The sequence below is a fragment of the Squalius cephalus genome (assembly GCF_949319135.1).
Source record: "Squalius cephalus genome assembly, chromosome: 11".
Taxonomy (NCBI): domain Eukaryota; kingdom Metazoa; phylum Chordata; class Actinopteri; order Cypriniformes; family Leuciscidae; genus Squalius; species Squalius cephalus.
The window spans coordinates 1,746,071-1,761,070 of record NC_137132.1 but is presented as its reverse complement, the minus strand read 5'-3'; the positions used below and the strand labels follow the sequence as shown (position 1 = coordinate 1,761,070).

At 40.7% G+C, this 15,000-nt stretch overlaps 1 protein-coding gene across 3 annotated transcripts in view; it reads left to right on the top strand.

Moving 5' to 3' along the window:
• The window catches only part of map4k1 (mitogen-activated protein kinase kinase kinase kinase 1), a 40,788-nt gene that overhangs the window by 20,282 nt on the left and 5,506 nt on the right, over positions 1-15,000 (top strand). For 2 of the 3 annotated variants that reach the window (XM_079886527.1, XM_079886528.1), the window contains exons 17-27: positions 3,763-3,783; positions 3,874-3,919; positions 4,298-4,466; positions 4,814-4,917; positions 5,233-5,274; positions 6,397-6,475; positions 6,551-6,627; positions 6,742-6,802; positions 8,220-8,322; positions 10,851-10,909; positions 11,126-11,229. In XM_079886527.1, coding sequence (XP_079742653.1) covers positions 3,763-3,783; positions 3,874-3,919; positions 4,298-4,466; positions 4,814-4,917; positions 5,233-5,274; positions 6,397-6,475; positions 6,551-6,627; positions 6,742-6,802; positions 8,220-8,322; positions 10,851-10,909; positions 11,126-11,229 — 865 coding nt within the window. Of the gene's footprint in view, positions 1-3,762; positions 3,784-3,870; positions 3,920-4,297; positions 4,467-4,813; positions 4,918-5,232; positions 5,275-6,396; positions 6,476-6,550; positions 6,628-6,741; positions 6,803-8,219; positions 8,323-10,850; positions 10,910-11,125; positions 11,230-15,000 lie in introns of all 3 variants that reach the window. The other variant, XM_079886526.1, reaches the window with a different exon arrangement.

Here is a 15,000-nt window from a genome sequence, read left to right as displayed (position 1 = left end):
GCTAAAACTATCGGCTGTTCTATGGCAGCCCTGGTGGCCACTGAGAGACATCTCTGGCTCAATCTCAGCACCTCTGTCACCTTCTGGCCTCTTCGGCGACGCAGTGAATTCGGTTGTCGAGAGGTTTCAGGAGTCAGCTAAACAAGCGGCTGCATCCCAGGAACTCCTCCCTCGCCGCACACACGTCTCCGCCGCTGCTGAGCGGGAGCAAACATCTACAGATAGCTCCTTACACCGTGCTAGACTTGTAGTCAAGACCGCCTAAACCGAGACCAAGACACTACCAAGACCAGAGGGTATATCGAGACCAAGACAAGACCAAGTCAAGACCAAGACCAAGTCGAGACCAAAACAGAGACCAAGTCGAGACCGGAGGAAAAAAAAACAGACTAGTGTTGAAGCTAAGCAATAACTTGTATGAATTCAAGAACAGCAGCATACTAGGGTTCAGCCGCAGTTTAGGCTACATTCAATACATATTAGACCAGGGATGGGCAACTTCGGTCCTGGAGGGCCACTGTCCTACAGAGTTTAGCTCCAACCCTAATCAAACACACCTGAACAAGCTAATCAAGGTCCTCAGGATTACTAGAAAATTACAGGCAGGTGATTTTTTAAGGGTTGGAGCTAAACTCTGTAGGACAGTGGCCCTCCAGGACCGAAGTTGCCCATCCCTGTATTAGACGGTATTACTTCAACTACACAGGCAGAACAATACAGAGACAGACCATGTCATGTGTGTGACTGTGAGCTCACTGTAAATGTTTTTGCAGACTGGGTGAGATCAACTGTGTAGCAATTGCATGACGGCTGTTACTGCACTATTAGAGGATTGAGACTCCCTTAACTTTTGTGTACCGTTGAGGACTGACATGACTGGTACTGACTGGTTCATCTGACAAAACATCAAACACCTCCAACACCATCTTGCTCCTCCAACAACTGTCTAAAGAATGAGAAATATGTAACCAATTGAAATTATACTTAATTTGTAGATGAAATTGTAACATCAAATTAAAGATACAGAATTATAAACTTGGATTAGGCCTAATGTTTAGTCAACACAACGGAGATATGCAGATGATATTTAAAAGACCATTTATTTAGTCTAACACCATCTTAAATACAATACTGTAATCAAACAACACACACACACACACACACAGATATCAAAGACACAAATTCATCTAAGCAAATGCCTGCCTATCTCTGCCGATTTCGGAGTCTCCAAATTAATCCATTCTGCAACTTTTAAATACATAATTACATTTTTAAAAACGAAATTATAGGCTTAAGTGCAGGATCCAAAAGTTGGTCGTTTTGTCGCTATGGTTACACACACACACACACACACACCGTTGGCGGTGCGCTCAAAGTCATCTGTCAGTTGTGCAGTTACCCAAAATCTCCTGAATGAAGTTAAAACCCATCATGTCACTGATATGTGTTTTTTAAATCAAGTGATCAAAGTGCTCGTTGCCGCTGCGATCAGTGGCACGGATAAAGTGTTTTCTCGTGGCTCGCGCACACGCCGCACTGTCTTCACTCGGACGCGCGCTTCAATCTGTTCCGTTGCGGATAATAATGTTGCATTATCGAACGTTGTGTCGTCGTGGATATTGTAGTATTGTATTGCTAAATCCCCCGACCACTATGTCGGTCTGAGACAGCGAGACCTAGACAAGACCGAGAGGTCCGAGACCAAGACAAGACCAAGACCAAAGACCGTCAAGGCCGTGACAAGACCGAGACCACGTAAAAGTGGTCTCGAGACATACATCACTACACCGTGCCACACAGAAACAGAGCATTTCTTCTCATGCTCCCCCACAAAAAGACTGGGGATACGGAAAGTGCTCTCAACCGCAGCCTTCGAGGGGTAAGACGGATCTGAGGACCGCCATTATTTCCAAGAAGGCTGCGGGGAAAAGGTCCTGACGCCCGAGGACACAGGCCAATGAGGGCAGTCCCCCCCGAAGCAGAGCGGTCAACACCTCATTATACGGTGCCCTCAGGGGACCGTTATGCTAACCCCGCCACCTCGTGTGCTTCAGGGCGCAGCGGTCTCCGGCGAGCAGATATCTCAGGGTCCACCCGGAAACGTAGTGGTCCGGGGATGGCCGTCCCCTATGAGGAGGGTCCCAGAGCAGTCAGTTCGGTCCTTCTCTGCCGGTTCGCCATTACAGGGCGTCGGGCTGATTGCACAACAACAACAAAATCCAGAAGCCTGTCTCAAGAGGCTGGTACCTCTAGTTGACGGCGTGGAAGCTACTGCCAAATATTTCTCGTTGGGTCCTGCAAACCATAGAAAAGGGTTATCAAATACAGTTCGGGTCTCGCCCGTCCAGGTTTATGGGGGTCCTAGGTTCTGGTAATGGAACAAGAAGTGAAAAACTTGTTGGAGCAAGGGGCCATAGAACATGTACCTCCCTCCAGCAGGGACACCGGGTTTTACAGTCGGTATTTCATCGTTCCAAAGAAGGATGGAGGGGTTGCGTCCCATATTGAATCTGAGAGTCCTGAACGAGTCAGTATAGGCAGCTAAAGTTCAAAATCTTGTGGGACAAGTCGTCCCACAGATCAGATCCGAGGACTGGTTTGTCACGATAGATCCCAAGGACGCATACTTACAAATTTCCATCCTTCCATATCACAGGAAGTTCCTGAGGTTTGTTTTCGGGGGCAAAGCATACCAAAACCGAGTTCTTCCGTTCGGCCTAGCACTTTCACCAAATGAGTAGATGCAGCTCTGGCTCCCGCTGCGTCACCTGCCATATCTCCTACGTGCCTGTAAGCAACTTGCTCAGACCTTAAGAAGCTAGCGCTGCTGTGTTTGGGCAGGCTTCATAGTTTCCTGGTTCGTGACGTCACCCGCCTCACTATTGGACTGATTTCTGACTTCAAGACATCATCACGCAAATCGTTCCCGCAGCGTCTCGTTCCCTCTACAGTCGTAACCGAGGCGTTTTTTATTTATTTTTTTATAATTATATTTACCTTTCATTTTATTTCAGATTAATTCAATGTATTTATTTCAGTTAATTGCCAAGGCAACATTTCTATTTTTTCATTGTTGTTTTTAAATTTTTCTATTAATATTTTATTTTATTATATATGTTTTAGTTTTTATTTGAATTTTAGTCGTTTTTTTTTTTTCAAGGCAACATTTTTATTTTTCTATTGATGTTTTTAAACTTCTTCATTAATATTTCAGTTTAGTTTAATTCAGTTTAGTTTAGTTTAGTTTTTATTTTATTTTTAGTCGTTTTTTTTAGTTTTTTTTTTTTTTAAATAATTCTATTTACCTTTCATTTTATTTTAGGTTAATTCAACTTATTTATTTCAGTTAATTGTCAAGGAAACATTTCTATTTTTCTATCGATGTTTTAAAAATATGTTTTATTTATATTTTATTTTATTTTATATTTGTTTTTAATTCATTTTAAATGATAAATAATATATATTATTTCAATAAACAAAATAGATTTTTCATTGATTTCTAAAAGTTTTAATTAACAATAACAACAAAGATTAGGAGCTTTTTCAGGGAACTAAATATGATTTTAAATCCACACTCTGTTAATTATTATTTTATTTATTTTTTTTATAATTTTTTTTTTACTTGTTTTGTTAATTGTTCATCATAATTCCATTGTTCATTTTACTGATTCACCATAAGCGTCCTCCTCATGCATATGTGATTGTGTGTATGATTTTATCTGTGGTTATTAATCATGTCTCTAACCTTCTTCTCCACCACAGACCTGTCAGTCATTCACTGAGGTACTTCAGCAATAATCACACACACACACACACACACATCAGTCTGTTATTGAATTATGAATGATCTGACGAGTCTTCTCTGTTTAGTAGCACACTGAAGTACAGCGATGAAGCTCCTCCTCCTCTTCCTCCTAAAGTAAGATCAGAGACATTAAAGACTTCAGAAGAAACGTTACGTTCCAGCGGAACATTAAACGTTTACAATCCTGTTAAATACTGTTATTCATGCTCAACACTATAAAATAACAAATATATATAAAAAACATAGTAAAACATGAAATATAGGGCAAGATATACATAAAAAAAAAAAAATATATATATATATATATATTATATATATATGATGAAAATAAATTCATAAATGCAAAAATGTTGAAATATTTAATTTATCATTAATATGAAAATAAATTCATAGAAAAGGCTAAAATGTTGAAATATATAATTAATCATAAATATGAAAATAAATTCATAAAAAGACTTAAATGTTGATATGTGTGTATATGTGTGTGAGCAGCCGAAGCCCCGCACGAGTTCAGAGGAGAGTGTGACCGCAGACGAGGACCACAGTAAAGCTCTGGCCGTCAGCCCCCCGACGCCACTCTTCAGGACGTCCAGCGGGACACACACACGCGCACACACTCGACCCGTCCCACGCCCACGCTCCGTACGCAACGTCAACTCAGGTGAGTGTCTCTCACACACAGACACACACACACACACACACACACACACACACACACACCTCTGCACTTTGTTTTGTCTCAACATGAGCACCGGAGAGCTGTCAGTCAATAAATGTGAAAAACAATGCAACCTGAAAGAACTTATTTGAAAAAGTAACTCAGATATTTTGTTGTAAATTTGAAAAGTAATTTGTTACTTTACTAGTTACTTGAAAAAGTAATCTGATTACATAACTCAAGTTACTTGTAATAAGTTACACACAACACTGCTCCTGATCCACCTGTTTAACACACTGTGTGTGTGTGTGTGTGTGTGTGTGTGTGTGTGTGTGTGTGTGTGTGTGTAGATCCCTCTGCGTTCTCCAGTTTTCACACTGATCCTCCTCCGCTGGATCTTCTTCCTCCTGAACTGCCGCCTAAGAAAGACCGCAGAAGAAGGCAAGCTCCACAGGTGCGTCTCATTCAGGCAGTTCAGTTACACTCTCTATTCAACTTGTTTATTTGTACTTGTATTGTTTTAAAGCAGCTTTACAGAAAGTGTTGTTAGAGTTTAGGAAGTGTGTGTGAGGCCCAGTGTGTTGGATCTCCTGCAACACTGTGTTATTTTCCTGTAAGAGTGTGTAAGTGTGTGTGTGATCGGTGTCTCGATCTCTCGATCTCCTGCTCTGCATCTGCAAGAGTCTCGGTTTCATGCTTCATGCTCTCGCTCTCAGGAAGTGGTTTATACTTTATAGCGTCTGACTGTGTGTTTCTCGCTCTCGTTCAGGATCCGGTCCAGTGTGTGTGTCCAGTGATCAGGAAACCACCGGTACGTGTTCGACCTGCTTCTCCGGGCGGGAATAAGGTCGAGCTGCACCGGGCAAAACTGCAGCGTTGAGAGAAATATTATTAATTAAAAGTTAAACGTTTAAATTAATAGTTTAAATTTAATTGCATTGAATTGTCGAGAGAACAAATAATATTAGTTAATTCAGAAATATTGTCGAAATATTTTGGAATATGATAATAATGAAATTATTTATTTAGTTTAAATATATTGTCAAATATTTCTGAATGTTATGATCATTTATTAAATTAAATTAAAGGTTTAAATTCAATTACATTGCATTTTTGAGAGAGAAAAATATTATTTAATTCAGAAATATTGTCCAATATTTCTGAATGTTATATCAGTTTAATTTTAATTACATTGAATTGTTGAGGAAAAAATATTATTATTAAATTCAGAAATATTTACATATTTCTGAATATTAAAAGAATTAAATTATTAATGAATTGAATGTTTAAATCATGTATAATTTAAAAGTTTTAATTAAACTATTACATTATTGAAAGAAAAGATATTATCGCATTTAGAAATATTGTGAAATATTAATTATTAATATTGTCAAATAATAATTTAATTATTACTTAAATTCAATTACAAATAGTTTAAAAGTTTAAATTAAATTACATTGCTGAGAGAAAACAATATTTTTAAATTCAGAAATATTGTCAAATATTTCTGAATGTTTTAAGAATTAATTTATTTCTTAAATTAAATTAGAAATAATTTATAAGTTAAAATTAAATTTCATTGTTGAGAGAAAAAAATGATTAGTAAATTCAGAAATATTGTTAAATGATTTTAAATCATGTATAATTCAAAAGTTTAAATTAAACTATATTAAATTATTGAGAGAAAGCATATAATTTTTTATATTATTTTACAATATTTCTGAATGTTATAATAATTCAATTATTTCTTAAATTAAATTACAAATAATTTAAAAGGTTAAATTAAATTGCATTTTTGAGAGAGAAAAAATATTACATTCAGGAATGTTGTCAAATATTAATTATTATATTTGATAATAATTGATTGATGCTTGATGTTAGTTGCATTATATAAGTCACAGTGTTATATTGTGTGTGTGTTGATGATGAGCAGATCGTCTTCAGGAAGGTTTTCCACGGCTGTCCTCTAAAGCTCAACTGCTCGACCCCATGGGAGCATCCCGTCACTAAAGGTACGCCTTCTCCATCTTCTTCTGGAGTGTGTTCTGACCCGAGACCCTCAGTAACGCTCCTGCTCTCTGGTTTAGATCAACACCTGATTTTTGGGGCCGATGAGGGCATCTTCACACTAAACCTCAACGGGTCTGAGACCACCATGGAGCTGGTGAGAGACTCAAACACACACACTCATTCCTGATGACACTTACAGCTCGATCTGATCCTCTCTCTCTCTCTCTCTCTCTCTCTCTCTCTCTCTCTCTCTCTCTCTCTCTCTCAGCTGTTTCCAGGAAAGTGTGTGTGGGTTTACACCATTGGAAACGTCTTAATGTCCGTCTCAGGTGAGGAACAATCAGATGGAGATCATGGGAACCTGCATGTCAATCATCTTTATTTATGTAGCGCTTTATACAATACGGATGGAAGACCAATTCTGCCACATAAGAAACATAATATCATGCATTTTGTAAATGACAAATGACAAAAAAGTCTAAATTATGACATAATAAAGTAAAATTATGACTTAAGTAATAAAATTACTATGGCATTAAAAGGGGAAATTGACATACTAAGTCCTAAATTATGACAAAAAGGTGAAATTATGACTTACTGTTGTGAGAAAAAAATGTTTGACTTAAAAAGTGATATTAAAAATTATATTAAAAACGATTTTGAATTATAGTAATATTAATTAATTTGAAATTTAGACTTAAGAAGTAATTTATTGAGTAAATTTTTTGACGCAAAATCCCTAATAATATTAAAAAGTTTAAATCATTTTGACATAAAAAGGGTAAAATTGTGACATAAAAAGTTGAAATTTGTACTTAAAAATTTCTGATTATGATATTAATGTCGATATTGACATACCTTGAAATTCAGACTCTAAAAAGTCATAGTTATAAAATAAAAAGGTGGAATTACGAAGTTTTAAGTCAAATTTTTAACACAAAAATTCCTAATTATGATATTAAAGTATCCAAATTGACATAAAAAGTCAGATTATATCAAAAAGTCTAAATTATGACATATTTACATTATGAAAAATTCGCAATTATGCGACTAAGTCATAATTATGACATAAAAAATGTGAAATTGTGACTTAGTCATAATTATGGCATAAATAGTTGAAATTGACATACTAAGTACTAATTATGACATAAAAAGGTGAAATTATGACTTGAAAACGTTTTGACTTAAAAAGTCCTAATTATGATATTAAGTTCGATATTGACATAATTGAAATTCAGAATTAAAAAAGTAATATTTATGACAAAAAGGTGAATAATTATGACATAATTATGACATAAAAAGGTAAAATTACGATGTCTTAAGTTGGAATTTTGACATTAAATGTCCTAATTATGATATTAAAGTCGAATTTGACATAGAAAGTTAAAATTCTAATTGAAAAAAGTCAGATTATGTCAAAAAGTCAAAATTTTGACATAATAAATCAAAATAATGAGATGAAAAGTTGAAATTATGACACAAAAAGGTGCAATTATGGCATAAAAAGTCAAAATTATGATGTAAAAACTCATTGACATACATAATTTAGTCATTGATATACATAATCACAAAACATAATTTAGAATTTGTATGCCATAATTTCTACTTTTTATGTCAAAATTATGATTTACCAAAGCATGATTTTTTTTCTCATGTGGTGGAAATGTGCTTCGACACAATACACTGCAGCTTGACAGTGCTAAACTTGTTGGCACTGACAGATAGAGTGATTGCTGTGTGTAACAGGGAAGTCCTCGCAGCTGCACTCGCATGCGCTGAAGGAGCTGTACGAACACACACGCAGAGAGCATCGCATAGTGGCCTTGCCCACACACAGACTGTTGCCACGGTAACTGCCTCCTTTTGTTGCAACATATGCATTTAAATTATTAAAGTGCCCATATTATGTTTTTTCAGATATTCCCTTTCGTGCAGTGTGTAATACAGCTGTTTGTGATTGTAAAAGGTCTGCAAAATTTCAAAGATTAAAGTTCAGATAAGTGGAGTTTTTTGTCTCCTAAATGAAAGAAGCGATTCTGAACTTCCTTAAACGACTCGTCAGTAATTCCAGTCTCACTTCCTGCTGAACCTGTGTAGGCTTAGAACTAATTTGTATAATTTGCATAATTTGCCAGTTTGTGGTCTTTATTGGCTGAACAAGTCTAGTCAAGTCACCTTTATTTATATAGCACTTTTTTACAGTACAGATTGTATCAAAGCAGCTTCACAGTGATAACATGAAAATAATACAACAAAGTTTGTTTCTAGAAGTAAATTGCATCATCGTCCACCGTAAGAAAGGCAGATCAATAATATTGTTGAATATTAAATGTCCCCAACTAAGCAAGCCAAGAGCCAAGGCAACAGTGGCAAGAAACCAAAACTCCATCAGTGACAGAATGGAGAGAAAAACCTTGGGAGAACCCAGGCTCAGTCTCCTTTGCACTGTGCTGAGACTGGAAACAAGAAGAGGAGACCAATCACAACAGACTGGACCATCTGACCAATCAGAGCAGAGTAGACCAATCACAACAGACTGGACCATCTGACCAAACAGAGCAGAGTAGACCAATCACTACAGACTGGATCATCTGATCAATCAGAGCAGAGTAGACCAATCACAACAGACTGGATCATCTGACCAATCAGAGCAGAGTAGACCAATCACAACAGACTGGACCATCTGACCAATCAGAGCAGAGTAGACCAATCACAACAGACAGGGCAATCTGACCAATCAGAGCAGAGTAGACCAATCACAACAGACTGGGCCATCTGACCAATCAGAGCAGAGTAGACCAATCACAACAGACTGGGCCATCTGACCAATCAGAGCAGAGTAGACCAATCACAACAGACTGGGCCATCTGACCAATCAGAGCAGAGTAGACCAATCACAACAGACTGGGCCATCTGACCAATCAGAGCAGAGTAGACCAATCACAACAGACTGGGCCATCTGACCAATCAGAGCAGAGTAGACCAATCACAACAGACTGGGCCATCTGACCAATCAGAGCAGAGTAGACCAATCACAACAGACTGGACCATCTGACCAATCAGAGCAGAGTAGACCAATCACAACAGACTGGACCATCTGACCAATCAGAGCAGAGTAGACCAATCACAACAGACTGGATCATCTGACCAATCAGAGCAGAGTAGACCAATCACAACAGACTGGACCATCTGACCAATCAGAGCAGAGTAGACCAATCACAACAGACTGGACCATCTGACCAATCAGAGCAGAGTAGACCAATTACAACAGACTGGGTCATCTGACCAATCAGAGCAGAGTAGACCAATCACAACAGACTGGACCATCTGACCAATCAGAGCAGAGTAGACCAATCCCAACAGACTGGGCAATCTGACCAATCAGAGCAGAGTAGACCAATCACAACAGACTGGACCATCTGACCAATCAGAGCAGAGTAGACCAATCACAACAGACTGGGTCATCTGACCAATCAGAGCAGAGTAGACCAATCACAACAGACTGGGCCATCTGACCAATCAGAGCAGAGTAGACCAATCACAACAGACTGGATCATCTGACCAATCAGAGCAGAGTAGACCAATCACAACAGACTGGATCATCTGATCAATCAGAGCAGAGTAGACCAATCACAACAGACTGGATCATCTGATCAATCAGAGCAGAGTAGACCAATCACAACAGACTGGGCCATCTGACCAATCAGAGCAGAGTAGACCAATCACAACAGACTGGGCCATCTGACCAATCAGAGCAGAGTAGACCAATCACAACAGACTGGACCATCTGGCCAAACAGAGCAGAGAAGACCAATCCCAACAGACTGGGCAATCTGACCAATCAGAGCAGAGTAGACCAATCACAACAGACTGGGCCATCTGACCAATCAGAGCAGAGTAGACCAATCACAACAGACTGGATCATCTGACCAATCAGAGCAGAGTAGACCAATCACAACAGACTGGGTCATCTGACCAATTGAGCAGAAACCCTTGAAAAGAGCTGATGCTGCAATGAAAATTATCAGAAAATGAAAGTGATTTTGAAGTGAACCTGTTGTAGGAGGAACCAAAACAAAACCAGGAACCTTTAAAATAGAAGAATAGGGGCGCATTAACCAGTTTGACACACACCAGTTTGCAGCAACACTGAGGTGTTCGATTCTAACCACACATGCATTAAAACAGAGAAACCACACACACACACAGTCACACACACTCACACACACACACACACACACACAGAGCGTCCATCACTCTTAACGGAACTTTGTGACTAAGTGACCCATATAAAGGAAAAGCACAGATGCACACACACACACACACACACACACACAACCACACAATCTAATCTGTTTTCTCGCTGTCTCATAACAGGAAGTTTGCGATCAGCACGAAGATTCCAGACACAAAGGGATGCAGGACGTGTTCAGTGGGTGAGAGAATCCAGATCACTCTTACCTCAAAGCCTGGCTCTGTACATCAACACACTGTGGAGCCTTCAGCCTCAAAAATAACACATTTACAAAACAAAACTCACAAATGCACCGCACAATTCACATTTACAAAATCCGATTCATAAATACACAAGTAAAAGCATAAATATTTCCTCAAATGCTCACTCAAATGTGTGTGTGTGTGTGTGTGTGCAGCTCATAACGCTCAGAACGGCTGTGTGTTCCTGTGCTGTGCGCTGGAGTCCAGTGTGGTTCTGCTGCAGTGGTACGAGCCCATGCACAAGTTCATGCTGATCAAGGTGAGAGAACTGGGGACACTTCATGAACATCTGGCTTTCCCCGTGTGTAAGTGCTATAATCCGGTGCTTCTACCGACACAGAAAACGTGAAAACTGAAACCCTTTGTCTGCAAGCAAGTCATAAAATAAGCCGATCATATTTCTCTCCCCTTCTGACGTACAAGAGGATCTAATTATAATATTACCGGCCGGTGGTGTAGTCTAGTTTTTTGTAGCGAGTATACTGTGATAAAAAAAAAACTTTTTTTGAAATCATTACATTTGAACATTCTCGTGCTGAGAAACTGCTGATAATTTTTTTTTATAATAATTTTACATATCTTTCTTATTCCTTCCTTAAAACTCAGGAAGCTAAATAAGGTCAAATATAGTTCCCCTACATGTGAGCTGCATCTGGATCAAATTTTGTGGTGATTGTATAAAATAATCAAAAGTTACAGTAGTACAGTACCAATGTAGCCTTTTTGTTCAGTCCTTGATGCCCCCTAATGGACGTTTTTAAAACTGTTCCTCCGTGAGGAATATCTCGTGATCAATGCAATGGATTGTGTTGATTTTGGACTCATTTCACCGAGAGCTTCCACTGGCTGATTTTGGACTCATTGTAATAGTGAGAATCTGCTGTAAACATTGATTGTCCAAATGTCATTTTCCACGATCGGAGCATGTTTTATGAAGTTACGAGCGAAAACGTGGCCAAAAATATGTAAAAGTTGACGCCAAGCAACTGTGCTGTACCTCAGTGACGTCAGATCCAGGTCACAGGCCAGGGACACCGCAATGGTCCAAAAGTCAGTGCTTCACAACACAGACGAGGTGAATTTATGAAAGTGTGAAAGTTATGTCACAAAACGACGTTGTTGCGTATCTTTGCACTTTTTAAGTGGATATACGGAAATCCTTGGCCTTTTCCAGTGGGAATACGGCGTATGCCTGCGTATCACGTCGAGGACTCCACTGTTACTGTGAAAAGTAATGCATTACAATATTGTGTTACTCCCTTAAAAAGTAACTAATTGCGTTACTTAGTTGCTTTTTAAGAAAAGTAATGCGTTATGTTACTTTTGCGCTACTATTTTCCCACCTGGGCAGGGCTCGTTTTGTTTTTGTTTTTATAACAAAAAAGTGCCATTCTGGATAACGGAAGAATAGGATGCAGGAGAAAAAAAGATGAACACTTACTTTACCGATAAAAAAATAATAAAAAAATGTCCTTAAAAAAAAAATTCTAAAGTCATTTTTGCTTATGCATGTGTAATTGAATCATCAAAGGTCAGCAGCAAGTACATTGGTCAATTAAGTGAGATTAAATGCATAAAATATTTGTTTTATTTAATATATAATTATTGGAGGTTGGCATAGTATTCTGATATTGCATTTTACTGATTTTATTCATTTAGAATAATCCTGAATCTGTTTGTGCAAGTACTAATGTAAATGCTCACATTTAGTCTAGCTACACACGCACACACACACACACACACACACCTCTGCACTTACGATTTCTCTCAACATGAGAACTGTCAGTCAATAAATGTGAAAAAGTAACTAGCGATACTTATTTGAAAAAGTAACTCAGATATTTTGTTGTAAATTTTAAAAGTAATGCATTACTTTACTAGTTACTTGAAAAAAGTAAAAGTTAAACATGATGATGAGATGATCAGTGTAACCCCACAACATCTACATGAATGTGTCCACAAGGGCTGCCGCTAATAGTCCACTAACGGTTAGTCGACTAGAAGAGGCTTAGTCGACCGAAATTTTATTAGTCGTTTAGTCGCAGAAAAAAAAGCTTGATAAAGGGGGCGAATAACGCAGGCTGTAACGGACAGATCGTTAACGGCGGGAAACCCAAACATTCGTAATATGTAAGTAGCAGCAACTTCACAACTCCGCGCGCTCTGATGTTAAAGCTGCTCTAAGTGATGTTGGGTGACGTCACTACTTGTTGACGTTCGAAGTGTTGTCAAACAAAACGGAGGCTAGCTCGCTCCTCCTCATCCTATCCCCTCCCCCTCCCTCCTCCTCATCCCGTCCCCTCCCTCCTCCTCCTCCTCCCGTCCCCTCCCCCTGCCTCCTCCTCATCCCGTCCCCTCCCTCCTCCTCCTCCCGTCCCCTCCCCCTGCCTCCTCCTCATCCCGTCCCCTCCCCCTCCCTCCTCCTCATCCCGTCCCCTCCCCCTCCCTTCTCCCCCCGTCCCCTCCCCCTGCCTCCTCCTTATCCCGTCCCCTCCCCCTGCCTCCTTCTCATCCCGTCCCCCTCCCTCCTCCTCATCCCGTCCCCTCCCCCTCCCTCCTCCTCCCGTCCCCTCCCCCTGCCTCCTCCTTATCCCGTCCCCTCCCCCTGCCTCCTCCTCATCCCGTCCCCCTCCCTCCTCTTCATCCCGTCCCCTCCCCCTCGCTTCTCCTCCTCCTCCCGTCCCCTCCCCCTCCCTCCTCCTCATCCCGTCCCCTCCCCCTCCCTTCTCCTCATCCCGTCCCCTCCCCCTCCCTCCTCCTCCTCCTCCCGTCCCCTCCCCCTGCCTCCTCCTCATCCCGTCCCCCTCCCTCCTCCTCATCCCGTCCCCTCCCCCTCGCTTCTCCTCCTCCTCCCGTCCCCTCCCCCTGCCTCCTCCTCATCCCGTCCCCTCCCCCTCGCTTCTCCTCCTCCTCCCGTCCCCTCCCCCTCCCTCCTCCTCCTCCTCCTCCTCCTCCCGTCCCCTCCCCCTGCCTCCTCCTCATTCCATCCCCCTGCCTCCTCCTCATCCCGTCCCCTCCCCCTCGCTTCTCCTCCTCCTCCCGTCCCCTCCCCCTCCCTCCTCCTCATCCCGTCCCCTCCCCTCCCTCCTCCTCATCCCGTCCCCTCCTCCTCCTCCTCCCGTCCCCTCCCCCTCCCTCCTCCTCATCCCGTCCCCTCCCCCTCCCTCCTCCTCCTCCTCCTCATCCCGTCCCCTCCCCCTCCCTCCTCCTCCTCCTCCCGTTCCCTCCCCCTCGCTCCTCATCCCGTCCCCTCCCCCTCCCTCCTCCTCCCGTCCCCTCCCCCTCCCTCCTCCTCATCCCGTCCCCTCCCCCTCGCTCCTCCTTCCCCTCCCTCCTCCTCATCCCATCCCCTCCTCCCTTCCGTGCTCCCTGAAACAGTCATGAATTCGGGACTTTGCGCGTTCCTTCTCCTTTTCCCTCTTCTTTGCTATTTGTTCATCGGAACGTCGTCTCTTTGGTCGTGTGTCGGCCATATCAAAATTCAGGAGAATATAATTCTAACGTTAGTCGTTGTCGTTGTCTAGGACATCTCTCCTCTAGCTAACTTCCCTCTTCATGCTTCTCTCTCCTCCATGTTTCGGCCTAGAAAACGCGCACTTTTAACTTGATAAATATGCGCTATTATTAGTGCATATCCAAGTGTTTGTGTGGAGAGAGTGCTTACTGCATGACATACAGACATAAAATACTCAGTCATACAGATAATAATGCAAACTGTAAAGGGTCTACTTTTATCTTTGTAAACTCACAATAACAGCAAAACGTTGTGCTTTTGTAAAATAATGGCGCTTTCTGTCGATTCGGTCTTAAACTTGAGCGCATCACACAAATGGACATGAGAAATATATCTATAGCAAGCTTGAAATTTTTACTTTTGAATGAAGAGATTCCAATGGAAAATAAATATTCTCAGATTATGTAATCCGTATGAAACGATCATATAGGCGGAGATGACGAGTCCGCATCATTCACATTCAATTCACATTCATCTGCACCCGAAAACACTGAAAACATTACTAATAAATGATTA